General features: G+C 40.4%; 1 protein-coding gene across 10 annotated transcripts in view; it reads left to right on the top strand.

The window, feature by feature from the left end:
• Positions 1-27,966, top strand: part of ANO1 (anoctamin 1) — a 77,208-nt gene that overhangs the window by 44,422 nt on the left and 4,820 nt on the right. For 2 of the 10 annotated variants that reach the window (XM_035328975.1, XM_035328966.1), the window contains exons 7-26: positions 109-160; positions 2,685-2,750; positions 3,249-3,304; positions 4,978-5,019; positions 8,187-8,251; positions 8,840-8,974; positions 10,039-10,199; positions 13,827-13,909; positions 15,674-15,685; positions 16,542-16,613; positions 18,450-18,497; positions 19,623-19,697; positions 20,571-20,772; positions 21,492-21,603; positions 22,283-22,340; positions 22,449-22,549; positions 23,020-23,165; positions 24,495-24,647; positions 25,417-25,469; positions 26,993-27,177. In XM_035328975.1, coding sequence (XP_035184866.1) covers positions 109-160; positions 2,685-2,750; positions 3,249-3,304; positions 4,978-5,019; positions 8,187-8,251; positions 8,840-8,974; positions 10,039-10,199; positions 13,827-13,909; positions 15,674-15,685; positions 16,542-16,613; positions 18,450-18,497; positions 19,623-19,697; positions 20,571-20,772; positions 21,492-21,603; positions 22,283-22,340; positions 22,449-22,549; positions 23,020-23,165; positions 24,495-24,647; positions 25,417-25,469; positions 26,993-27,177 — 1,877 coding nt within the window. The remainder of the gene's footprint in view (positions 1-108; positions 161-2,684; positions 2,751-3,248; positions 3,305-4,977; positions 5,020-8,186; positions 8,252-8,839; positions 8,975-10,038; positions 10,200-13,826; positions 13,910-15,673; positions 15,686-16,541; positions 16,614-18,449; positions 18,498-19,622; positions 19,698-20,570; positions 20,773-21,491; positions 21,604-22,282; positions 22,341-22,448; positions 22,550-23,019; positions 23,166-24,494; positions 24,648-25,416; positions 25,470-26,992; positions 27,178-27,966) is intronic. The other 8 variants (XM_035328967.1, XM_035328971.1, XM_035328968.1 and 5 more) reach the window with 8 other exon arrangements.

Genomic DNA, 27,966 nt, shown 5'->3' with positions numbered 1-27,966 from the left:
CATCTTGGTTTTGCCAATACTTATGTTTGAGCTGTACACAGAAAGATTATGCTTTTCACTGGCCATATCCAAAGTAACCCTTTCCTTTCTTTTGCTTTGCTTCTGTAGGTTTATGAAATATTGAAAAGAACGACATGTACCAAAGCAAAATATAGCATGGGTAAGGAACTTTATTTAGGTTTAAGATCAATATTATTTTCAGGTATTGAAAATAATTGTGTGCTGTAACTGGATGTGGAGTTCAGGTTTTTCCTCTGCTCTCTGATTTGATGTATGTAGATATAATTGTTTTATTTGGAAATTTAATGTAATTAATGTAGCTATTCATATTTTTTTCAAATATGAATATATAGATTCAATCGTAAATTAAATGATAGATGAGCATATAGCCCCTTCAGATGTTAGCTATGTTCTTTATGGCAGGGATGGAAGATGATCTGAAGCCATGGGAACATGTGCTCTGCATTGGTTCTTTTTTTTACTCTTGCCAGTGGATGACAGCATTACTGTGCACTTCCAAAACTGCTGTGAGAGTCTGTGGGCTGCTCTGTTCCCTTTAAGTGGTGACCTCAAATTTTTATTGTGGGATGGCTTTTCAATGAGTTGAGTGAAATGCTCTTAACTGGTGACGGCCCAAAGCACTGTCATAAGTGGAAGATTAACCCCGTGGCCAAGGGCTGTGGTGTGCACTGGAAGCTGACCCTTCCCTTGGTCCTCAAAACAGCTGCTGCAGGTGAAGTTTATGCTGCCACAACTGGTGGTTGTAGGATATCAGCCTTAGGGATGCTGTTTTAAGAACTAAATTCCTAATACAGGTATATATGAATTAAGATATTGCGAGGCAGAGGTTTATACTTGACTGAGGGACCAAAGGTAAGAAACGGTTGGTACACCAAATTATATAAGGTGGAAGGCTGAGTTCCTTCAGATAACCAAAACAAACACATATGGATGAGAAAAATGCATGAACATGGGAGAAGGCATTTGATAACTGTTGGAATCTGTTATAGCATTTATTTGTCTACAAGCAGTTAAGCAAAACACTGAGAACTTGAATTACAGGTAGTTCTGTTCAATGTTGACCCATCAGCCATTTAGAAGTCCATCAAATAATAGAAGAATAATTATGCCAGAAATGATTTCCCTGCTTTGACTTTTCTGTTGAAGTGAGAACATACAATGTACAATTGTTGAGTCCTTATATACACTAAATTTACTTGGTGTTCAGCCAATATTAACAGAAGTTCTGTTTCCCTTTAGCATGGGAAATCCAAATTCATCTGTGATTTTCAGGACCCTTTTTTGAGTCTGATGTCAGATCATTTTTGTTGGAAATTATGTATTTGCACTCTTGAAGGGGGAAGATCATATAGCTCAGTTTGAATTCTTGCCTTAGAGTTGGTTGCTCACTTGATTTTTTTTTTCCCTTTTTTTTCTTTTTATTTTTTGGGAGGTCCAAAAATGGGAAACAAATTAGAGATGGGTTGAAAAGGCAGAGGAAGGTAAAGTGTTAGGATTCCTGGATTGTTCTTCTTCCATAGACTGGCAAGGTCACAAACTATACCTAATAAAAATGTCATTAGACTGGCATGTCTGAGGGTATAATCAGCATAACTCAATCAGGTCCTTTGTGTTACAGCGCTGGAATGCTGGGTTACAACCCAGCAAAGGTTGCAAACGGATTTGAGCAAACACAGATAATGCTGCAACACTTCTGTCCAGCAGGAAAAAGGCAGCAGCACAGCGAACACTGCAGTCTTTGTTATTTATTTTGCAAATTGGTGAAAATGTGAACATATCATAGTTGCTAAATGCTGATATGTGCAAATATATTATGTAGCTCTTTGGTAGCACAGCCTATTCATCTGTTCCCTAGTTGTTTCTGCCAGAAGCATGGAAATATTGACAGAAAAATCATAGCACTGTATAATCTTAAATAGCACTTTGAAAAAATAATGATACAGCATACTGAGCACTGCTGAAGCAGTTCCTCCAGCAGGTGCTCAATAAAAATATGAGCGAACTTGAAAATAATAGTGAGCTTGAAAAATTCTTCTTTCAAGAACAATTGAAAACAGCTCCTGAACCTGCAGTGATCTGCTTCCTGGTTCATGCTCACTGTCCCGCACTCGTGGTAGCAATGAACACACAGGCAGCATGGAGCACACTGTAGCACATCATTTTTCTTTGTTTGAAGTCCTTTGAAATTCTCCACAATGCCATTTTTTTGTTTGTTTGTTTGTTTAGTTAGCCTTGCACAAAGAGAACTGCTTGGCTTTGCACTGACTGACCTGAACAGGCTGATTCCATACCCCAAACCAGTTAGTCGGATCACCAACCCTATCTTCACAGATAACACATTCAGACACGAGTACCACTCCATCACTGGGAGTAGCTATATGAATGCCAGCAGAGGCAGCAGCGTGTGCGAGGCTGTGCACTGCAGCCCTCAGAGGTCCAGGTCTGGCCAGGCGACCTCTGGGAGAGGTGCACCACAGATGTGCCCTTGGCCCCATGCCTTCTCCCATCCTTCTGTCCCTGCTGTGCTCTGGTCCTGGTGAAGGAGTGGAGCCGCACCTGAGAGGGCAGGACCTCCGAGTCCCACATGCCACATACAGTTTGTAGATGAAGCATTAACTGCTTTCAGGCTCATGCATGTAACTAATAAACGGATGTGTAAACAGGGAAAGGAGAGGGAAGAAAGAAGGAAACTACCCTTTTAAATAAAAGACGAAAATGTGGTAAATATGGTAAGTATTACGCCAAGGTCTTTGCAAAGGCTTTCCCTACAATTTCTCTAATCAATCTGAAATCTAAATTCAAAACTCTGTGTGTATGGTGAGTGCGTATGCGTGTTCCCGTATGCCATCAATTCCAGTTGTATTGTTCTTGTGATCGAGCCTTCTGCTACACACTTTCAAATCTGCAGGCTTGCCCTTAAATCAAACTGACTTTTCAGAAAATGCAGTTTATTATAATGACTAATTTCAAGTCATTGGCTTCTAATTCTTGATTCTCAAATATATATGACTTCTTCTTGCTCTCTGCAGTTTTCCGTTTCATAAAATGAATTATGTTTAATAACCTATATGATTAAAAATGAAAGTACGTGAAAAGGAATGAGATGACAGAAAAATCATTATCTGAGCAGATGACTGTTATTTTGGGGGAAACCTCCAGGAAGGATGATGAAGTGAGACTGTCTGGCCTTGAAATTGTAAATAACTATTATGTCTTTATTTTTCAAGGGATCACCAGCCTGCTTGCCAATGGAGTTTACAGTGCCGCATATCCTTTGCATGATGTAAGTGATCTTGGAATATATTTTACATGTCTAATGTCTGACACAAGTAGTCCTTATTGTGTTATGTAGTAATGGCATCATCCCAAACATCAGTGCTCAGGACCCTGACTTCCTGCTCGCTTGTAGGATGGATGAGTGTAGTAACCTCTGCAGGTTGTTTCCATCAGTGTGGTCGCTTTTAATGAATTCCCCACCTCTCTCCTACTTTTGATGATCACAGATGATGTCTTAAAATGATATTAGAGAAGATGCTTTGGTGGCTTGGGAAATGGAATGGTTCTGTTACTTTCTGGCCTGCTCCCAAGGTCTCTGGCATCATTGCTGAGATGCATATATATTCCTGGGGCACCAAGGGGCTCACTCCCAGATCTAAACCTCCCTGGCATTCCCCTCAGGAGAGGCTGAGAGAGCTGAGACTGTTCAGCTTGGAGAGGGAAAGGTACAGGGGGATCTTATCAAAGTCTATAAATACCTGAAGGGAGGATGCAAAGAAGGCAGAATCAGGCTCTTTTCAGCGGTGCCCAGTGCCAGGACCAGAGGCAGCAGGCACAAAGTGGGACACAGGAGGTTCTGTCTGAACACCAGGGAGCACTGCTATGCTCTGTGGGTGACAGAGCAGTTGCACAGGTTGTCCAGAGAGGTGATGGCATCTTCTCCTTGGAGATCTTCAAAAGCCACCTGGACATGGTCCTGGGCACCCTGCTCTGGGTGTCCCTACTTGAGAGCAGGGGACTTAGACCAGTGACCCCCAGAGGTCCCTGCCAGCCTCAGCCATCCTGTGATTCCCTGAGTGGGAGGCGTGCAACAGCTGGGTGCTGGTATCACCTTAACTTGGGGGTTCACAGCACAGTTAGAACTGACAAACACACACCCTCAGCCAGAGCCTTGCAAAAGAGGCCTGGCAGATGTCAAGGGGACATTGCAGAAATACTGCTCGTGATGTGCTGGCTGTGTAAGCATCCAGAGAGTACTGAGCCCAGTGCAGATTTCCCCATGGGGCATGTGTAAATGAAGCGTGCCATCTTAGTTTTCTGCCCTGCTCATTTTGTCGTGAGTGTTTTATTTCTGGGTAACAGTGATCACAACAGGCTCGTCATCTGCCCGATGCTTATCGCAAACATCAGGCACTTGCAAGCTACAGTGATATATCACTTAGAAATCCAAAAAGGTTAAATAAACTTCTCTGCATGTACTGGCCTCACATCTTTAGACAGCTACTGATAGGCTCTGTTGTAAGTAATTTACTTGTTGTCTTCATTTACTCCTTTATCGTATTTAAAAATAGCTCCATATTAAAACCTCAGATCTAATCAGCTCTGAGTGTTTGGAGAGTCTGGATACAGATCAGCTCTCTCAGCTGCTCTCTCATCTGTCAAGTGGACTGAGATGAACCCCAAACACCGTGGAAATACCACATCCTTTCCCTTGACATTTTTAGGCCACCTTTATCACTTATTCATTCCTTTTTCCCCGGTGAGATTACTCTTTCTTAATGCACCCAACGACAGGAGACAAAGTGTGCTATGACAAATGAACTCTTAAAATACAGCATTATTTTACAGATTGCATTTCTGTTTTCGATGCATTAAGTGAGCAGGATACACGGGCATTGCAGGAGGCATAGCAGCTCTGGGTGCGACTCTCTGAATGACACGAGTTTTCTTTTTTTAAAGGGTGACTATGAAGGTGAAAACGTCGAACCCAATGACAGAAAAGTAAGTGGATGTAACGGGGTTTGACAGGTTCTTGCCAGAGTCACAGCCTGAAGTCACCCACTGGGATCTGGGCATTGCCAGGATTTCACACAAAATACCATGAAAATGCCACACAGTAGAATTACATGAATACTTCCTAACGTTTCAATCTGCCTTAACGTGGAGCACAATGTGGCTATGTATGAAGTAGCAGCTTGGTGGTAATGCATTACTTGCTGTGTTGGCAAGTATTGACAACATTTAGATGTGGCTCCTAAGGTTGGGGTGATGTAATGTCAGGCCTGCACTGACAAGAATATGCTCAGCCATCTTCTGATATCCATACCTGAAACAAACCTTGCTTCATGCCACAGTGACCTGTGCAGAAAGCATTGTAGCCTCTGGTGAATTAATGTGCTCCTGCTCTGGACGGAGGAGGGGACTACCCAAAACATGAGTTTGATGGTGATGGCTATTGGGAAGGGTAAAGAATGGCTCATTCCTGATAAATTCTCATTTGCATCTAAGCTTTACCGTGGAGTTCAGCCAGAGATGGTCTTATGCTGATGCCCCATATCACTTTCCACATAAGTCTGTGGCTTAAATTGTTTTTAGTGTCTGTATACTCAAAGGCATTTGTTTAGGAATAATTCTGAGGGAATACTTCTCATCAGAAAATGCAAATTTTTCTACAGTGTGTAGAAATGTCAGCTTCTTAAATTCAGAATGGAAGTGCTGCACACTTGTGACCACACTTCTCTAAAGCAAATTCTCATTTTCAATGTGGCAGATGAGAGCTGAAGTCCACTCATAACCTCCCCACTTCAAGGAGGAGTTTCTGAATTTGGTGCCACGTACATTGGGGTTCCAGACTAGCAGCACCACCACCCTGCCTCTGCCTTTCTGTCTTGTTTCATGATCCCATCCCCAGAAAGATTCTGTGGAAAAGTGTGGCTCAGGGCATGGGAGAAGCAGATCTCAAGCCCTCAAGGGTGGTCATATGAAAATAAGTACCCAGAATTAGAGGTCTGCTGGGCCTTGATGTGCAAGTGGCTCACCGAGGGACAGCTGCTGTTGATTCCCTCCCTCCCACCCATCCACCCCCATTGATTTGTGTTAAAAATACCACATGGTTGTCATGTCATCATTGAGCAATACATCTCTCAAATAAAAACAGGATGAAAGTCCACATTTTGTAAAGCATCTGGATTATCATCTTTACTACTAACCTCACACATGCAGTTATTTCACAAGTCCACTGTCTGTTTTGAAATGCTTACCTTTGCTTCAGCTTCCAGTTCCTTCAAATAATCCTTTGGTGTGCTTTGGCATGTCTCTTCTGGTTTCTTGAAGTTTTCTTTAATCTAATCCAGTGCTAGGCCAGGCTGTGCCTTTTTTACAACAGAAGTAAATTTGAAGCATAGAAATGAAGTAAATATTTAGGACTAGCAAACTGATCTTCTAGTATCATGCCTTTGAAGCTGTGCTTTGAATAACAGGCTGATAAATGTCAGGATAAATGAAATAATTCATTTGTACTATAAATGCAAATTTTGTTTGAAGTGCCGTACAAAAGTGAAAAATGACTCTGATGCAAAATCTCCTCGGTTTAGTGTTTCCTGATAGGCTTGACCAGTTTATCTCACGGAGGAATTATCTTGTTTCCAGCGCTGACTTAGCTTATTAAAAGGAAGTGAATAAAATAATAAAAGGAAAAGCATCAGCTCATGTACGTAAATGTTGAGGTATCTGAATCATTGCATGTTTCCCAGGCAGAGGCAGCCAACCTTAAATTTTTGGAAACATGTTTGAAAGAAACCTAGAACAGAATTCAAATCACACTTGTGAGAATGTTGATATTTAATAAAAGCCTGCCTTTCAGATTTTGGTTTCTGCCCTTGCAGTTATAAGGAAACTAATAAAAATGAATTGTTTTGGGCAAGGAGGGGAAGATCCGTAGTCCACCTGTACTTTTGACATCACATTCCCGTAGAAGGAAGGCTGTATTTCTGAATGATTTGAAGGTGAAGTACAGCCATTTAGCTTGGAAGGTTTGTACTGATAAATTGGCAGACGAATCGCAGACCTGGTCTAGAAACCCTGCTGGCTGTGTGGTACAATGGTAGAGGAGGGGGGCTGGGTGTGGCAGAGGCTGGAGCAGCAGCCTGCCTGGCCTTGCTTTGCTGCGCAGCACTGGAGGAGCACAGCCACATATGCAAGCTTCTCCCTGCTGCAATAACATAGCATATGGACTTGAACTGTAGCATCCTGCTTGTGCTGGTCTCCTAAGTAGCGGTCTCAGAAATTACCATCAGAGCATCTCCTTGAAATATTAGTAATTAGTTCAGGAACATCAAGCTCCCTTGCTCTCGTATCTGGGTTGAAGCAAGGAAAGAAGTAGAGAAGATGTGAATTCACAAGCTGATGGTGAGAGGCCATTCCCCTCGTCGCAGGGCAGGTGATGGCAACAGGTAGCCAGTGAGCACGGTTATTTCATCCAGTATTTATTGGACATACACACAGATTTCTTGTTCACTCTGTTAGTTGAACTCTATTTTAAAAATCAGATCATAGAAGCACTATTTCTGTGTTTTAGAAAGTATAGGATAAGTTGAAAATCTTGTAGGAAACTATTTTTTGTGAGGGATTTAGTTTTATAAATCACTAGTGGGGATCATTGTTTTCCTTGGCCTATATCCTAACCAGAAGGATGGGTGGAAATCATCACGTTCTTCTAGTTTAAAGCTGAACACCTATTAAATGCAGCCTTCCAGCACCTCTGCACAGCTCCTCTTGATGGATGCTGAATATTCACGCTGTGAAAACAAACCCCCTTATGCTAGTTTTCTCCATCTTGTAACTCCAAGCACACTCATCTTTTGCATCTGTTCAGCTAGATACTTTCTGCAGATCATAAAATCAGGACTGCTCTCCCCATCTCTACTGTAGTTATCCATCAATCCCATTGCTGAAGAGCCTTTAATGTACTAGAGTTCATCACTGCTTTATAGCATGCCAGCTCACCAGATTTGTTTTTAATACTTAATGCAGACTGTGTGTATTGGCAGATCTGAGTTTTGTTTTAAAATTGAAGAGAGGTGAGACTGGATCACAGCATGAGCACTGCAAAGGAGAAGTCAGCCACGCGTGTGTTGCTTCTGTTTTTGACCTTCTTTTCTCTTTTACAGCTCCTGTGCGAGGAGTGGGCGAGCTACGGAGTCTTCTATAAATACCAGCCCATTGACCTGGTGAGGTGAGAGCTCAGCCCCGAGGTCGGGTTCCCGCGCTGCAGCCCTTCCCACCCATGCTCTGCAGCACGTTCAGGTCCCTCGGTGCCCATCCTCCTGAGGATGGATGACTCTGAGCTTGCGGTGCTGTGCCCAGGAATAGTCCCACGTCCACACCTCCAGCTAGCCTGGTGGAAATGAGGGGAGCAGGGCTGGGTAGGGAGGAAGTTTGTGCAGGGCTTCAGCACTCAGTGATTTCTGTTTGCTCTGGGTGAGAGCGGAGACTCTGTGGAGCAACTGAGTTACAGAAAATGCAGGGCTTTTGTAAGATGAATAGCTCTCAGGAGGTCCAAAGATACCAGTTTACATGGCAGAAAGACAGGAAAGAAATGACCAGTTGGACTGACTGGCTTTCATGGTGCTGCATCACTGGATTAACTCCAAGCATCATGAGAAAGAGAGTCCTCTGAGGGGAAAACATTCCCACAGGTCATCAGATCTTACTTTCTCCATGCTAAATCCAGCTGTGATTCATAATTTTAGCCATGATATATTTTAAGAAATAGGAAATAATTTTTTTTTCTCTCTCTCTTTAAATCTTTAATGTCTTTCAGAAAATACTTTGGAGAGAAGATTGGACTATATTTTGCCTGGCTGGGAGTTTATACACAAATGCTTATTCCAGCTTCCATTGTAGGGATTATTGTTTTCCTATATGGCTGTGCAACTGTGGATGAGAATATACCAAGGTAAAAACAAAGAGGAAAAAAGCAGATTTGTCTTCCTTTGCATGTTTCATCTTTTGAGAGGTGTGCTTGAGGTGAGGGCAAGTTCCCCAGGCCAGGGGAGCCTCCAGTCTCATCAATTCCTGTTTCCACTAAGCAATGGAGACTTACCAACAGCTGAGCGTAGGCACCAGAACTGAAGTGTATTTTAAAATCATTAGCAATTATTGTTAATATTATTTGTTGAGTTGAATTGATGTACTTAAAATAATTCTTGGCTGTTTGCTCAGGTATTTTTTTTTTTCTAACTCAGATCATTATGTTAAAACAAACCAACAAAATGCTGCTAATGATAGGTTTTAGTGCTTTCCATCTTAAAATGCTGACAAGGGTGCTGTGTGGCATGAAGATAAATAAAGCATATGCATGTCTAAACTAAGCAGTTGTGGTCAGATTAACAAAATCTTGATGTCCTACTATTTTTAAATTCTAATAAGTTTTGTATTACAATAATTTTTAAAGCCCTATGATTTTGCATTATTTGTCCTGCATGCATCATCAGCTGTGTATGAAAATTACATACTTTGTGCAACAACCATAAGCAGTGATTAACAAAGCAGATTAATGGATATAAAAAAAAATAGATTTATTTTTTTTGTTAATATTCCTTTGTACTTTTTCCAACTGTGGAAGAAAGTCAAGGAGAGCATCACTATTGCTATTTCAGAGATGGAGGTTAAATTCATTAACTCATCTCTTAATACTCAATGTTTCCCTTGTTACCTTATCTATTGCTGTTGTTAGTATTTTAAAACAAGAATGATTTATTTTTTATGTTTTTAGCTTTATGTTTCTGTAATAAAAAGCATAGATCTTTATGCATCTATTTGAGCCCCTGTATCAGTGTAGGTTATGGGCAGAGCTACTCACTGGGCTAGGAGAATCACTACAAGAGTAGCATTTGATGGTCCTACAGATCAGCAATAGATGCTGTGCCAAAGAGAACGGCCCATCAGAAAATATTGTCGGAGCATGGAAGATGAGCTGTACTGACCTTGCTTTTCATACATGTTGTTGTTTCCTTGCAGTATGGAAATGTGTGACCAGAGAAACAATATCACCATGTGTCCCTTGTGTGACAGAACATGCAGTTACTGGAAGATGAGCTCTGCTTGTGCAACTGCTCGTGCAAGTCATCTTTTTGATAACCCTGCAACTGTCTTCTTCTCAGTCTTCATGGCTCTCTGGGGTAAGAAGATAAATGCCTTGATGTTAAGTTTTTAATTATTTAAAACACAACAGGAAGAAACAGAAGAGATAAAGCAGTATATTTATACCCAGACAGTTAATTATATAAAGAACTCTTCCTCCCAACATGAAACTGTCACCCCAAAATTTATGTTCTGGACTGAAAGCTAAAATACAAAAAGTTGCTCAAGATGAATATCAAATGAGATTGTTAAGCATCTGTCATAAAACTGCAGCATGGTATGTCAAAATTTCATTAACTGGATTGCATAGCTTGCCAAAAAAAAAAAAAAAAAAATCTATTTTCAGAGCCAGCTTCCACTTTAGAACATTACAGAAGAAATGTATTGATGAACTTTGGGGTTGAGGGGAGGGCTCCGCAGGGAAGTGTAATGGCCTTTAAACGTCTCCGGACAAACCAAGATTGATTCTTGAGTGTGCTCTGAGAAGCAATTAAGTTTATCAGCAAGCAGACATCATGCATGTGGACCAGCAACCGTGTTGTTATAGGTATTTTTTCTGATGCTGACTGGCCCTGTGTTTGAGCCAGTCACTTAACCTTTTTTTTTTCTCATCTGGGGAACTTATTTAAAAGCATTGTGAAACCTTTGTGAGAGTGGTTCAGGGTGGTTAAGAGGGTTGTGTGCGTCGTGGTCATCCCTGCTGCGAGGCAACAGGGCCTGTTTAGATAAATGGGAACTGTTGGGCCCAAAACCTGTGGCTGTAACCGAGAGCCCTGTACAGAGATGCTGCGGAGAACAGGGATGTGTGCTTTACTCCCCTCAGCTGTGAAGTTCAACAGCCACATGTTCCCAGTTTTTATTTGTTCTAGTATGTAATGAACCGTTTTTTACATTCACATTCACTGGAACCGATTTCAGCACAAGTCAGTGTAACTCCACTTACTAAGAGCTCATTGTCAATGACTGCAAGGAAAAGGACAGTCCTGCAGATGGACTGAAGGGGCAGTGGGGTGTTGGGAGTGAAACAGGTTCAGAGGGAAAGCTGGAGAGTTGGGGAGGTTGAACTGAACCACTTTACAAGCAGGGAGGAGCAACTGCAATCTTCAGGATCATCTGGGTGTGTAACATACAGGGAGAAATGTGATATACCCCAAAGCAGGGTGCCGTGTCAGAGGCTTTAAATAGTCTGATGCTGTCACGTGGAGAGTCAAATATCAGTTTCGGTCTCTTTCGTTTACTGTTATCGTGACCCACACACAGTTCTTGGCACATAATGCTCTATTATCCAAAGTGTGAGGCTGTTTGCATCCCTTTCTTTAGCAAAAAGCTATGGGTCCCTCCATCCATTTTTAACCTTCTTGGGCAAAGGCAGGAATATTGCCAGAAGCCAGTTTCTGTGCTCTGTACAAAATGAGGCTTAGCATCAGAAATAGTGTTGGAGTGGAATGTGTGAAATTTCCCGAGTTGTTCTGGGTCAACATAAAATTTAATTTTGGAGTAATACCATGTAATTTTTTTTATTTTTTATTTTTTATTTTTTTTGTCATTTTGAATTGGGAAATGTGAACTTTTTCCACAAGGTTATGAATTTGCATTACTGCAAACAATTTCTAAAGGATTTGTCAAAGTATTTTTTTTTTTTTTTTAATGAAAGGAACACTTTTTTGAGAAAATAGTATCAACAGAAATTGTAAGTGTAGGTACACACATAGTCTTCAGTGCCATCCAATTGTGAGCCCTTATTTCTGTAAGGAGAAGTTTTATTAGGCTGATGTGCAGCTGAAGAACTGAGGCAGAGGGAAGCTAACTGACCTGCTTGGGTGACACAGGATCTCCTTAGCATAGCAAAGGAGAAATTATTTCAAGTTTGGAGGTATCCCTGTGAGCAATCACTCGGCCAAGCTTTCTTTCTGCAGTGTTATTACAACAACCTGGAGAACGCCACTCATGTAGGAGTTAGAGCAGCTACCACACTGAGCTGGGCCTCTGTCACAGATTCAGCATTAAATATTGACCACAGCCCAGTGCTGCTCCCCAAAATAGCAGGCTCTCCTTGGTCCAGCCCTGAATCTTACCTTGTACTGAGTGATACCGGCTTTTTACCAAAGGAGTAAACCTGAAGCTGTGGTCTTAAATGTCATTAAAAAACTCAGAAAATAACATCATCTGGACTTTGGCAACTATAGAGCTCCGTTTCTGCTGGTGGGCCCAGATGAAATATGAAAATGCAAGTATGCCTGGTGAAGAGGCAGTGCTCTGCTACTGCATCTTACCGGGCACATGTGCCCGCTGCATTTGAAATGAGCTGGCTGCGTTTCAGATGCAGTATTTTCATTTTGCATCTTTGTAAGGCAGAGCCATGAAATGATTCCTAGTAGCACTAAGAAACAATGCATTACTCATTTTCCATATTCCTCACTCGGGGTGAAAACTGCAGACCCCAGGGCAGGAGCTGCAGCAGCATGGGATGGGGAAGGAGCCCTGGGACTCTGATGTGGTCTCTCTTAAGAGACACTTATGTTGATACAGATTTACAGGAAGTGTATGGCCTGTGCAGGGACTCAGTTGTAAGCTTGACAGGTGGGAGTTTCACTTAGAAGATGAATGAGTGTCATGACCATAGCCAGACTCCAGTCACGAGGGTGTCCTTTCCTCTGTATTCAACCTTCTTGCCCTCTCCCTGCCTCTGTTTTTTCTGAATGTGGGGGGTGAATGCTTCTGAGCACATCTGTTAATGCTCACTGCGGGAAGCTCCCCTGGGAACACCACTTCTGGGTAGACTTGCCTCTTTCATAATCACTTATTTATTATACGGTACTGGTGTATTCCCAGCATCTAAATATGTCCTCTGAGAACTTGCTCTGTCTCAGAGGCAGATAGACTGATATAGACTGAGATCTTTTGCTGTGACTCAAGAACTGCATTAATGAGGTTTCTTTTCTGGAATTCTTCCCCATCAAAAAGAAAATTCTAGTTCTTCTAATGATAATAATAATAATAATAATATATTAAAGGCTTTTTTTAACAGCCTGCCCACCTGCAGGTTTCACACTGGCATGAATATTTTGGTTTGGGTGTGATTATAAGAGCTAACAGTACTATTAAGACTACTAGATGGATGGAATTATAATATGAAAATGGTTTATTTTGATATCTTTGAGGGAATAATTATACCAACAGTACTAGGCTAGTTAAATCAGTCATATTTTGCAGAGACAAAACACAGATCTGTTTGGGCTTACGGACAGAATTACGTACAGATGAAGACAAGCAGTATCGTTAATCACACACAAATATTTAAATAAGTTTAGGAGTCTGACTTTCTTAGACCCCTTAAAAAACTGCATGCATCGTTCTGCTTGAAGCCACGTGGGTACAGCGAATGCCCTTTCTTTTAGCTCACGTAGAAAAGTTGGCTGCTAGCACCAATTACTGGCACTTCCCAGGCAGACGTTACCGCTGAACGAGCGAGCAGCCGCAGAGGAGTCGGGCCGGCTGGGTGTGCTGTGTAATGCTGGGACCTGCTTGGACCTCCTGGTGGCAACAGGGAGCGTGCCCACGGGCATCTTCCTGGCAGGTGCAGCTTCAAGGCACGTCCCCGAGGCTGGTATGACTTCTGAAGCTTATTGTGAAACGCCCAAATAATTGTCAACCTGTCGTTTCAGCTGCTACCTTTATGGAACACTGGAAGAGAAAGCAGATGCGCCTCAACTACAGGTGGGACCTGACTGGGTTTGAAGAGGAGGAGGTTTGTCCCTTCCTTTCTGACTCTTTGCTTTCTGCTGCGGCATTACAAGTCCCTCCTTGCCCTGAGCCGCCAGATGTTGGCTCATGGGGTGCTTAAAAGACAGGAAAATCCCATGCATGAACTGTTTGAGGTTTTTATAGCAAGGGTATGACTAGTATGTATTGTTGCCATAGAAACGTAATTGTATACCTACTTTTTTTTTTTTTTTTTTTCTTTTGGTGAATGTGCAGCCAGGTCACACCTAGCAGCGCATGCATGGAATATATGGCTCACATGTTACTCCCTGCCTGGTGTCAGGGCGCTAACAAACATAGACCTTGTTCATCTCACACGGCTGTAAATCAGAAGCGAATGTATGGAACTTGATAGCTATAGCATTGTGTTTGAGGGAAAAAAAAAAAAAAAAAAAAAGGGCACTGAAAAATTCCTATTAACTTTAATGATGCAGGATCAAGCTCTGACTTGGCAAATACCTGAGAAAATACTGCCAAACATGTGGGCTTTGGTCATTGGGAGGGGCATAAATATTGAGGCATATTTTTTTTTTCATACACCAAAAAAAAATCCTTACCCAGGTTTGTAATAAATACACTAAATAGCTTGAAAGGGGGAAAGGTCAAATTTGTATGAAAAAGGATATTAAAAAATCAATGAAGTTCTAGAAGGAAAGGAGAGAAAATGCTCATGCCTTTTTGTTTCTAATATCACAATTTACAAAAAGTGCTCACCTGCCCTGCTCCCAGTACGGTGAGAGCCAAGGCAGTCTCGGGTACAGGCTGGGGAGATGGGTCACACCGTGTCACCCCGCTGCCCTTGGCATGTGGCACGTGGCTGCAGCACCCCAGGGGGCACAGAGCTGCTGCCCGGCTGCCTACATGTCCGGATATTTTGCTGTTCTTGTTTTTAAGAGGAGCACGGCTGCACTTGTCATATCACGAGCTGTCCTGAGTAGGTACACAACAAACATTGTTCCCTCATAACAAAAACCTCATGGGCTTTATGGGGTGCTGTGCAGCTTGCTGAGCCTTGGGCAGTTATTGCTCCCTTCATGCCCCAAATGTTTCTGCTTGAATTATCTTCTCTTAATATATTTTACTCCTCCTTAGTATATTTAGGCATACTATGCAAGCGGCCTCTGTGCCATGCACTTTGCAAGACCATACCTATTTTACTGGGAGAGAATAGGGGGATTTATTTCCTGGATACTATACTGACCTTTTATTTTTGGCAACCTGCTGTTAGCGTACATGAAAGGAGAAAGGATTAACTGTATCTTTCTGACGGCTATCTCCTTCATGTTTGAGTTCAGAGCTCTACGGCCTAAAACCTTGTGTCACCAAAGGCAGCAGCTGTTAAAAAAGCATATTTTATTCTTTGTTTTGTATAGGCAATTCTAGGTAATACAGTCATGAGGTTAGCAAAGAACTTGAGCCCCTCCTATTTCTGATTTTGGTGAAACTTAAGCTAGTATCACGGTAAAGAGGCAGGGCCTTAAGTGATATACTAAAATAAAAAGTGTCTCATCTTCTGGTGTTTTTTAGGGACACCTATGTCATACAGTATGTACAGTGATGTTAACAGATATTGTAGAACACGTGTAGACTGATTTTCTCTGTTAGTGTCTGCCATCCACTGCACTTGTGATTGTTTCATGTAATTTTAAAAATATAAATCCAAGATAATCTGCAACAGTTTAGTAATCAAATTTTTGTTTTCTTTTTTGTTTTCCTTTTTTTTATATTTTTTTTTTCTGGTTTCCTGAAGGAGGCAGTCAAGGTTTGGAAAACTTTTTTTTTTTTTTTTTTAATTGCTCCTGCCTTTTTATTACATGTCCACTGATGAATGCCATCTTTTGATCTCCACCTCTTCTTTTTCGAGCATCAAATTTTCCAATTTTCCTTAAAACTCCCACTGATTGCTTTTCCTTTACATCCTCCCCCTCTCCACTTGCTAAGACCTTTTTTCAGATCCGTTCTGTTTTCCATCCAATGCATAACTGTGAATTCTGCATCTTTTGTGAATGCATAATTATTGTGAATTCTGAAGCTGTGAATCTTTCTAGATCTTTTGGCTGTCTCTTACTTTTGAGCATTTCCTACACCCTCTCCTGCAATGCACATGGGTAATTGTGTGGATTTTGTCAAAGATAAGATTAGGGGAAGGCCCCAGCTGACAGTTTTCTGGGATCCCAAAGCAACATGTTTTTCATATTTACAGCAAATAAGTGTCTCCTTAAAGAGTTGAGTGTCACTGAAATTACAGTTAATGCAAAATCTAATTTTCACGAGAAAGGCAGGTCATTGAAATCCAAGCATAATGTCATGTAGTTTGAAACTGCCTGCAGGATGTGCTGTATACTCTTAAGTATTAAATTTAATGTATGCAGGGTTACTGGTGGGTGTCTGATAGCAAATCCACTATATGGTTGCTGCTGTAGTACTGTGAATTATATGGTATTTAATATGTTGTTAAATGTGCAGTTGACTATCAATTGAAATAAATGACGTATTGAGTGAATTAGAATTCAGTTAGAAATTTGGACATTATCAGGAAATTGACCTGCAAATGATTCATGCGTAGCTGATACAGAAAACAGATGACTGCTTTTTATTAAATGTGACTTATTTCACAGGATCATCCAAGAGCAGAATATGAAGCAAAGGTTTTAGAAAAATCACTGAGAAAAGAACACAAACATAAAGAGGTATGGTAAAAATATTAATTTATTTCACCTTTTTTTTAAAAAAAAAAAAAAATCAAAAAAGAAGGTCATTTACAGTAAGTTCTGACCCAAGACCATGGGAAAAAGAATGGAAATGGGTTTAAAAAAAAAAAAAAAAAAAAAGAGGGAGACACTGCGTAATGTGTGTTTAAATTCAAGTTGTTTTCAGTCCTGGCATACATGTGGTACTTTGTTCATTCTCATACTCAAGACCTGATTAAGTCTAGAAATGTTTTCAATGATATTGTCAGATACCGAGGTGTGGTTTAAGAAAGCTCATCAAGTTTGATGGAAGGGGTGTTCTTGTTGGTCTAACAAATCAAGTTTGAGAAAAAATATAGCAGAACATCTTGTTCTGTGCTATTATAAGTAAAGCATCTCAGGAGAGGTTCTCTGTCATCCTTCTGCCAGCAGGTTAACCCATGGGGCCAAAATCTGTGGTGCTTTGCATATTGAGGTTTTGGCTGTGCAGGGCAGCCTCTGGTGGTGTCGTGGCTGTCCTGGGGAGCCCTAACATCTGCTTTTGTCTTTTTTGCTGGGAGCATAGATCAGGCACTGGGCACTGCTTTAACACAGCTGTAGAAGATGAGCATCCTGCTGCTGTGCTGGGTCTGACTTTTTATGCTTAGGTCTTGGGACAGTTTTGTAAATAAAAATATTACTAGAGCATAATTAAGAACACTAACACCAGTTTTCTTGCCCAATTCCAGCTTTGATAATAACTTTCTGCCTTTTAAAAGCATAACTTCCATTATATTTCACCGGGTAAGGTATCACTCACTTCTGCTTTTAACTTGCTCTTTCCAGGGATATGATAAAGGTGTTGCTTGCTGGTCCCAGGGGTGCACATATCTCACCCTCAGTCAGTGCAGTTCCTCTGACCAGCTTGAGTACTGCTGGGCCCCCTTTTCAGGATGCCACAAGGCTGATGCCAATACCTTCTAGCTACTTTAGGCATTGCACTGTGCAAGCCACTTGGTGCAATGTGGGATACCAGACTTGCAGCACTGCTTTAAAATCCCTTACAGGAGAAAAAGAATTTGTGTTGCTGCTCTCTTATATAAACAAGGTTTGAGCACAGACTTTGTTGTATACTAAAAATTTGCAGCTTGCTGTGCCTTTTGGTGTATTAGGAATTCAGTTCTTAAATGTAGAAGGTTAGGATAATCAGACAATTAATGAATGGTGACCTCAAAATATCAGCGTATGAAAGCTGAGCAATAAAGGGAGAGGTTTTTTTTAAACCTGACTATTTATAACTTTTTGGGCTGTGTTCAATTTGGATGTTACTAATTTGGGAAACGTGAGAAAAGGATTTTTTCTGTAATTATCTTTCATTGGGATCTAGAGTGTTCACGTTCAAATTCAACATCAGATTTCTGAGTTGTCATACAACTTAAAGGAAAACTATCTAAAGCCAACCCAGAAATTGTGCGTATTTTTTTCAAAAGAAGTCTGATTGAAATATATATATATATATATATATATATATATATATATATATATATTGTAAGGGATGACCAAAGTGTTCCTCCTTTACACATCATAAAGGAACAAGAAGGGCAAAATCCTAAATTAAAAACAGGAAATTCTTTGCAGGACAGTTTGACCTATTCCAAGATTTGAGGCAACAGTTTGTGTTGTTATTTTTTGTTAACCTAAAGCCGTAGCACACAGCATTGAGCAAACTAACAGAGTATTGACTTATGGCTGAAATGCTGGGTATGTGGAGTCAGTAGAGAGTATATAGATTAATTTAGCATCACTTTGTAATGCTATGTTGCCCAATCCTTTTTTGTTTCCTTTGATTGCCATCAGAAGCATCGGTATTTTCCAGAAGAGGCAGCAAACAAATGGAGACAAAGAGTTAAGACAGTCATGGCTGGGGTGAAATTGGTTCTTTTTATTCAAACTTAGGAGGAAACTCAAATTATGAGTAATTATAGAAGACACAAATCAATTGTTTTTGGCTGTTGAACCCTTGTTTAATATTCACATTCAGTTTTGGGTTTCTTCCCCTTCCTTGTTTCTTCAGCACTCTTTTAGCCAATGTTTCTTGCATCTGGAATGGCACTGAATGGCTAATCTTAGGTGTGCATGCTGGATTGATGTTTTGTTTTGCAGTGGAGCATGGCCCATGTGTTGGAAGAGCTGCTTGCACTTCCCTGAAGCAACGTGCATGTGATAAAAATAGGATTTTGAGTAATATTTTTATGTTCATTATAACATGTGCGTCATCTTCAGTAATGCTATTTTGTTGTTTATTTTCTGGTGTTTAGAAACAATTCCTGGCATGAGAGTTCAGAAAAGACTCTAGATGAGCAATACTGCTCTAAGTGAAATCTTAATTCCCCACATTCAGTGTAGTAGAGTCACTGGATGGTTGACTGGGTTGAGGATAGCCTACAAACTGTTACTACACATGTGTATCTTAACTCCCATTGACATGGTCCATCACATACCATGTGGGTAGTCAGGTAGTCAAAACTTACTCCCATTGAAGCAATTTGAAGTGGATTGCACTGCAAAACAAGGTCTTCCATCAACTGTACACTCATGCTGAATTTTTTTGGGGGTAGAATCTGTATTTCAGTGGCACCAATTGTGTAATTGCAAAGCCGCAAATACTGACTGGGGAGGGACAAGGAAAAAACAGGAAGAATTTTTCCAGGGAAAGCAAAATAAAATATTTAACAGTGGGAGAGATCTTACTTCATGGTTTATGACAGGCTATTTGCATGTTTCCTTCAAAAGTATACAGAAAAATCTGTTTTATTTATACTTGCAATGCAGGCTCTTGACAAATTTGAACCTAGATTTGGAGTAAACAATTTGCCTGTGTGGAATTGGAACTGTAAACACTGTGTCTTTGCATCTGCTAACTGGGTGTGTGTTTGTTAGCCTTTTGTTCCCCTCTGTGTTTTTGTCACATGTACAAAATCATGTGCTTCATCTCTAGTAAATGTGTCTTTTTCCCCCCCAAAAATTTAGACAGATAAAGAAAAGCTGACATGGAAGGATCGTTTTCCAGCCTATTTGACCAATTTTGTTGGCATTATCTTCATGGTAAGCATCACCTGGGAAAACCTGAAATTTATGTTACTGAATGACTGTATAGAACAGAGGCAATATACTGTGACAGATTTATCAAATTGCCATAGTTTGCAATGACTTTTTCCCAGTTAAAAATTTCAAACACTTTATTAATTTTATAATATAAAATTTTTTAAAGAAATTGAAGTACTACTTTGCCATCTTGTTCCAGTAAATAAATAAGCACACCTGAACATGGCAATGGGAAAATGAGGGCACAGAAATGGAGGTTACCACCATCACTGATGGGACAAAGCTTAAAACATATGCAGAGTGCTCTTGGGAAGTACTCAGGAAGTAGAGAATGGCATAATTCTTATGCCAAACTTTTTTGAGAGAATTGATGTGGAAATCACAATCCTTTTTACCAACATTTTTAATTAAATCAGTCAAATTTGGGGTTATACCATACAACAGGAGAATTGCAAACAGAATGTTTAATTTGGAAAAAAAAATAGAAGAAGAATAGGAGGAAAATTAATTATTAGAACAGTCTTTTTTTCTTCCATTTGCTTATGAAACATCAACATATAGAGCAAACTTTGAAGGAAATAATTCCAGACGTAGATCAGAGCGGCAGCTGAATAAAAAGGCTTAAGACTTTTCCAAAGGTATAAAACCCCATGTTAACTTCATTCATGTGTTTTTTGGGGATTGTGATGATCAAATTACTAGCAAAAGAGTATCTGTTCTACAGCTGATCACAGTGACTGGGAGCCTTAATGCAGAATTTGGTGGGCTTGGGATGTGGCCCAGAGATCACATTTTTTAAGGTCACGGCTAAGTCCCATGCGAAGTATTTATAGTTAAATCTCTGATAAGGGGCTGTGCTGCTCTTACTTGCAGGTGGGGCTGACATTTGCTATAGTGTTTGGAGTCATAATATACAGAATCTCCACTGCAGCAGCACTGGCAATCAGCTCAACTCCGTCAGGCCGGTCCAGCGTCAGGGTCACTGTCACTGCCACTGCTGTCATCATCAATTTGGTTGTCATCATCATCCTGGATGAAGTATACGGCTGCATAGCAAGATGGCTAACTCAGATTGGTAGGTGCAGATCAAGTGGTATTTGTTGGAGCAATTATATATAAGAGTACCAAAAGGACTGGCTTTCATTATTAATTTAAGAATGGTGAGCAAACTCAGGAAATTCAAATGCATGGCTAAACGTCTCACTAGTCACTTAGAAATATCAAAGTGCACATGGATTCAGCTTTATTTTTAAAGTCTAACTTTCAGCAATGATGGTACTAATTACTTATCCAGTTATGTGTGAGAGGGATACAGCAGCAGTTTCTGTACCTATTCTTGACCTCAACTTGTCTATCACAGAATTACTGCTTTCATTTTCTGCCATTGTTTACTTGGCATAAGAGATGTCAAGAAATGGAAAACTCTAAGTGGAAAAAAAAAAAAAAAAGTACAGAAAAAAAAATCCCCAAAACAGAATCCATCAGTGATGAAAGGTCCAGAAATCTTTTCAGTTCAGTCAGTTCTTGTCCACTCTGCAAATGATTGTCATGGAGATCTGCCAGATGTGGAGTGACATTGAAGCTGCTGCTGTAATGGAGCTGAACAATAGGATTCTCAGCAGATTTACCACTGGCCTCTGTGAGGGCATGTTACTTCACCTCTCTGCAAATATATACCTCTTTGTTTAAAGGGTAGCTGAAAATGTTTTCCAAAGTCCACATTTTTAACACCTTGAAATGTTCCAGATAAGAACAAATCCTCAATGTTTCTTACCCATGTCTCTTTGGTTCCAGAGGTGCCAAAAACTGACAAGAATTTTGAAGAGCGTCTGATTTTTAAGGCTTTCCTTCTGAAATTTGTCAATGCTTACACACCCATCTTCTATGTTGCTTTTTTCAAAGGCCGGTGAGTAATATAAAATGCTGTTCAGTGTTTCAGCTTGTTGCTTGAGACAGCAGTAGTGGTGTTAAGGCCACAGCTGGGTGATAAAGACACCTTGGAATGGGTGACAATAGACTCCATGGGGCATGGTCTGGCTAATGCAACAGAAATGAGGTTGGGTTCCCATATGTAGTCCGAGCCAGATTCTGGCTCTGGTGTGATTTTTGAGTGATAGGAGGGTGCTCAGGCATACTCCTAAGGATCATGGAGCATGCAGCTAGCCTGGGAAACTGGGCTGAGGTTGACAGCTAGTGCTCAGCCTGGGCAGCTTACTGCCTCCGTTCTTCTAAGCATGCCCCCATAATTTATTTCCCAGCTGTCCTTTCCCAACCCTCTTATTTTATTTTATGTTTAAATTTGGGATTTTTTTCCCTGTTTTTTGCACCTTAGAGGATTTCTGTCAAGGTGTGCCTATACTATTGTAGGGCACATGGCTTGCAGTTTTTACTGGGTTGCTTACTCAGTAAACAGGATTTAGTCTTTAAAACAAAACAAAATCACAGAAAACTTGCAAGTTAATTGCTCACCTTCCCTTTTCAGGGCTAAGCATTAGGTATAGAATTTCACATAAATGACTTTAGGAATCAAATATGAAAAGTATAAAATCTATATGAACTTTATATTTCTACCCATTGTGCCCTAGATTTGTTGGACGTCCAGGAGACTACGTCTACATTTTCCATTCTTTCCGAATGGAAGAGGTAATTGCATTTTACTGTGCCTGTGCTCATACCACGTGTGAGCTCCCTCTTCCCCTGTGGCCAAGGTGCAGCAAATGTTCTGACTTTCCTTTCCTCTGTCCGCTGCAGTGTGCACCAGGTGGATGCCTGATGGAGCTGTGCATACAGCTCAGTATCATCATGTTGGGCAAGCAGCTGATTCAGAACAATTTATTTGAGATTGGCATCCCGTAAGTAGCGACTTTTTTTTTTTTTTCAAACATGGTTTTTATGATGTGTACAAACCACTGTGTATTTATGGCCCCTTGATATGAAGGGGCAAGACCTTTGCAGTGAGCCTCTGTCTGCCGTATAGCAAATACTTCATCCTTACTGTTTTGCAGCTGCATCAATGTCACTGTAATTACATCCAGCAATGCATGTGTCTGAAACAAGTTATGAAATCTATTGTTTTCCTACTGGCTAGTAGTAGGTGTAATTGTGAACATGTGATTCAACCATAACCACATTTTAGTACCTGTGTATGCTGATCCCTGATACTTCCTTTTAGCATATCGTGACACTCATACAGTTTTTATGAAAGTAGATACAGAGCTCAGTGTGTCTGTTGACATAATGTACTTGCCACTCCTTATCCATCTGAAAAATGGGCATTGTGACCAGAGCGGCATGCTAACTGGATCACTTCCATTTCCCCCAGGAAAATGAAGAAATTTATACGATACATGAAACTAAAGCGCCGGCGTTCCTTAGACCATGAGGAGCACATGAAAAAAAAGCAGCGTTATGAAGTGGACTACAACCTGGAGCCTTTCGCTGGACTTACCCCTGAATATATGGAAATGAGTGAGTGAGGTGGAAAGAAGGCATTTCGGGCAGAATTATTCTGACTAAATGGGTTGGAGAGCTGAGGTTTTCAAACTGTAGATTTGGAAGACAGTGGATATGGTGCAGAATTTAATTATTAAAGTGTATAGTCTGAGAATGTAGAATATTTCAGCCAGTCATGCGCTGCTTCAGAGATTACTTGTGCTATCTGGTGAACATGATCTTTATCTTTAGCACTATATTTTAGATACTTTCTTTTGATCTATGTAACATGTTACTGTCAAGTTTTATATACAATGATAATTAGCAAAAACCTGAGATTGTGAGCCAGACTGCATCATCCATTACACCCTACAAGGGAAAAAAGTTATTTAATTTAATTCAGATTTGACAGTTCCCACTGTATATTCCCATACCAGATTATTTCTGTTTTGTAAAATCTGGACTTAATCTTCTCAGAGATGTGCCTGTAGACCAGGTTGTACTTGACAGATTACATGGATTGTGTTGCAAGTAATGTATCACCTTGAGTGACTGATACGAAATTTAAGCACTGGATATCAGGTCTGCATTATTGAGGTCCTAAGACTACATTTCTTTTCCACCATGCCATCTTGGAAAAGCGGAGAAGACTGCTCCATATAATGCTATTTGTAATAGTGTTTGAGGTTCCTGAAGGGTCAGTCTTAGAAGAGCAACCTTATTTAGTGTTTTCAGGAATGACTAGGCAAAAATATTGGAAAAGAATAATGAAATACACTAATACCCAAAGTGGGCATGCCTGGCAAATACAGAGGTGAATTAGAATATCTTGGTGTTCAGAGTGGTTGAAACAGATTGGAATTTAGTGCTGCAGACTGCAAAGCTATGTTACCAGCAGCTAACAATTAGAAAACACGCAGTTAGTGAGATCAGCAGGGTAAGCAGCAGAAGAAAGATGTGACTAAAGCAGTAATGGGATAAGTATGACATGAGCATGACTAGTCCTGCTGCAGCTGGTGGCACAGCGTCCCCTTGCCCCTACCCTGCCAGAGGCACGCAGGGGCTGTGACAGCATTGTCCACAGGGAAGCTGTGTTAGGAGCTTCCCTGTCTTTCTGGTCACTTTTTGGGTCTTGCCTCACCAGCCCTGGCTTTTGCAGGAGGGACAGTTGCTCCTTAAATGCCTGAATGGAACAGCAGCCAAGCAAACAGTGCCTCATGCAGAAAATGCAATTAAGTCTCCCAGCAAGTGTCATTTTGTTGGAATTTGGGGGAATGGCACTGACATGATGATGGATGCATTTGACAAACACAGACCAAATCCATTGAAATTGTTCTCTCTTTTTTTTTTTTTTTTTCTTCTCAGTTATTCAGTTTGGATTTGTAACCTTGTTTGTTGCATCCTTCCCACTGGCGCCTCTGTTTGCTTTGTTGAACAACATCATTGAAATCCGTTTAGATGCGAAAAAATTTGTTACAGAGCTGAGGAGACCGGTAGCAGTCAGAGCAAAGGATATAGGTAAGTGCGCAATGCTGCAGTGACTCCCTGCTTGTTTGTTCCTGGATTGATGGCAGGATATTATTATGCTGAGTTAGTCTCATTAACAGGAAGACATTTATAGGACAATTCAAAACATTAGACTGTGGCTTAACTGTGAACTGTCATAACTTATCAGGACTTTAAAGCACTGGTCTTTCTATTTGGAAAGTAAATTCAGATTAATATTTTATTAGGTAAACGATATCATTTTTCAAATCAAAGTGATCGATGCAATAGTGAAATATTTTGCATGGTTCTGCACACCAACTGTTCTTCCTAGCACTGCAGTTTTCTTGCAGAAGCAAAAATTTCTGCATTTAACGGCTCTGGTCTGGGCTGGAAAAATACACAGGGGAAAGAAGACTTGAATGTCTGTGGGTAAACGCAGCTCTTCGTCCCCACTCAAATGGCGTTTATCTCTACTCATTCTTGAAGCTGGAAAGCTCTGGGTGAGGCCAGCCAGAAGAGCTGGCTCTGCAGTCATAAGGCAACAGCAGACCAGTCCTCCCCTTCCCTCAAAAACTCTTAAAAATAGTAATAAATAAAAATAAAATGTGCCTAAGCATAGCTTTAGAAGACAGAGTTGGGCTCACTTTGCTTGCAGGTCTTTTAATTAATCTCTTATAAATTGGTATTTTTTATTTAAAATATAACTGTAGTTTGGCACAGTCCTAGCACTGTTAACTGAAAATGTAATTTATCTAATTTTAATGACTGGTGATACTCACAAGTTTGTTTCCTTCCTTAGGAATCTGGTATAATATCCTCCGGGGTATAGGAAAGCTTGCTGTCATAATAAATGTAAGTAATTCTGCATGAATGCAATTTTACTTCAGTAGACTGGCTTTTCCATTTGGCTCCATTAGTTTAATTTCAGCTTAAATCCTTCAAATTCAGTGAAAGTACGTGATTTAGAAATTTGCTAAAAATATTAGAGAATCATTACCTAAAGGTTGTGACAGTTTTGTTCTCACTCGGCTCTTAAAATCAATTAAGATATTTTTGGTTAATTCCACACTGAATGTCCTATCCCTTAGAAAATTTTTAGCCCACCTTAATATCAGCATTTCTTGCACCATCTTGATTCTTCAGAAAAGTTGTATTTTGCGGCTATAAGAACAGAATCTCTCTCACTTTCCTTCCATTATATTCATTTCTATTATCCTAGATAAATATACATCTACTTTTATCATCCTCATTGCACCATGCCTGGGGAAAGATGAAAAAAAAAAAAAAAAAAAGAATGGCAAGCTGAAAACATGTTTGTAATGCAGCAAAATAGCAGCCACTCAGGGCTTATCATCATGTGTGGACATGCCCTCTCATTTTCTCCAAATTGCCCAGAGTGGAAATCCCTTAGCTTTGCCAGCAGGTGTCTGGTCTTCTACGGCCAAACCATTCTGGTGGTTATTTGGGATGCTGCCTTAATTGTCTTTCTCCTCTTTTCCTTTGGAAATAATTTATCTATTTTTCTCTTTTCTTTCTTGTAATCTCTCTATTTTTCTCTTTTCTTTCTTGTAATCTCTCTTCATCATTATCCAGTGTTATTTTCTCTTTGATCTATGTACTATCCCTCTTTATCATAAAATAAGTAAAACATTTTGTACTGTGTTTGTTTTACGTGTACATGGGACTTATGCCAATGAGAATGTTTCACAGTAATGATAAACGACAACAGCTAGAGTTGTGAACAAATGCTCTGACTTGGCTGTCCTGCTTTTTGTGTATGATGTTTTTATAAAACCTTCTTAAATAACCAAACATGGAATTTTGTGACCATAAAATAAAACTGGCTCAGTCTGCTCATCTTTTTACCTTGGTAGAGCTAAAGAATGCACAAAGTTAATGGGCTTTTGTGATGCAATGAGAATTTAAAGATTCAACTGACTGTAAGTTGTTTGCAGAAAAAAAAACAGACCACGTAAATCAATCAGTTAGGCTTTACACGATGCATGAGGGTCAAGTCATGGTTGGGGCGCAGGGAAACAGCAGATTATTTTGCTTTGCTCTGATGCTGGGCGTGCGACAGCTTCATGCTCCAGAGAGGTCAGGTTGTTACCACATAGAAATCTCAGTCAACGTGGAACTGCTCCATGTCGTGTCCTGCAGCTCAAAATTGTCAACAGTAAATACCACCTTGTTACAGCAGTAAATACTCCATTTTTAGGTACCTTTGGGCTGCACTCCCCCTTCTGTTTTCTGCAGCAGCCCCTATATCTGACCATCCTGATTTGTGCAAGCTGTGTGGGCAAGACATACTTGAGTGTATTATTAACTTAAACAGTGCCTGAATATTGCGCTCATTCTCTACTCTTATGGCTTAGGCATTTGTGATCTCATTCACATCCGACTTCATTCCACGCCTCGTGTACCTGTATATGTACAGTGAGAATGGCACCATGCATGGCTTCGTGAACCATACACTATCCTCTTTTAATGTCAGCGATTTTCAAGCAGGAACAGCTCCAAATGACCCCATGGATCTTGGCTACGAGGTTCAGATATGCAGGTACTCTCTTGAATGATAACTAATTTTAAGTGTTTTCCCAGCTGGTTAAGAACATGACAAATTCTTACATTCCTGGGGTAGACCTTGATCCCTTGTACTTTCAGTGCCTTTTGAGCACCTTGGTAGGGTTTTCTGTCAGGTAGAGCTGTTGCCTTGAAAGTCTTACCTTACAGATTAAGCAACCACAAACCCTGAATATGAAGTACTGCGTATTTTGGGAAATAAAGAGTAGCATTATTCAGTGTTTGTCAGTGTAAAGATTTTTACAATTATGTATTCCCTTTTTCAGGAAAGGAGATAAATAATGATAAAAAGCTTAATGATACTTTAAGGGAACAAAATGGTGTTAGTCTGAGGTCATGGTGTTGTATCACACACTACTGATACAATGACTGTGACTTCATAGTATACCTCTTCTTCTCTGGTTTCTGTAGAAATTCCTGATGACAGTAACAGCAGCCTTATCTGCACTGGAACTTAAGACCCACTTAAAGTGTGATGTACAGGAAATGTGCATGCCTGTAACAATTTCTACATATTATTTTAATTGTTAAAGACAAATTATTGTTTGCATATTTCAGTTTATCAAGTAATCTAAGTCAGTACTGAAATGTGTGCTTTGCCTGGGCTTCCTTAGATATGCATCATCTTCAAACCAAATGTTTTCAAGCTTATAATTGGGGACCAAAGCCAAATGCAACAGTGGAAGCACTTGGAACAGCAAAAACCAAAAGACTAAATAATACAGGGAAGTGGGGGCAAGAAGGGGAAGAAGAGAACAAGGGCAGA

The sequence above is a fragment of the Oxyura jamaicensis genome, chromosome 5 (assembly GCF_011077185.1).
Source record: "Oxyura jamaicensis isolate SHBP4307 breed ruddy duck chromosome 5, BPBGC_Ojam_1.0, whole genome shotgun sequence".
Lineage (NCBI taxonomy): Eukaryota > Metazoa > Chordata > Aves > Anseriformes > Anatidae > Oxyura > Oxyura jamaicensis.
This window is presented reverse-complemented; position numbering and strand designations above follow the sequence as displayed.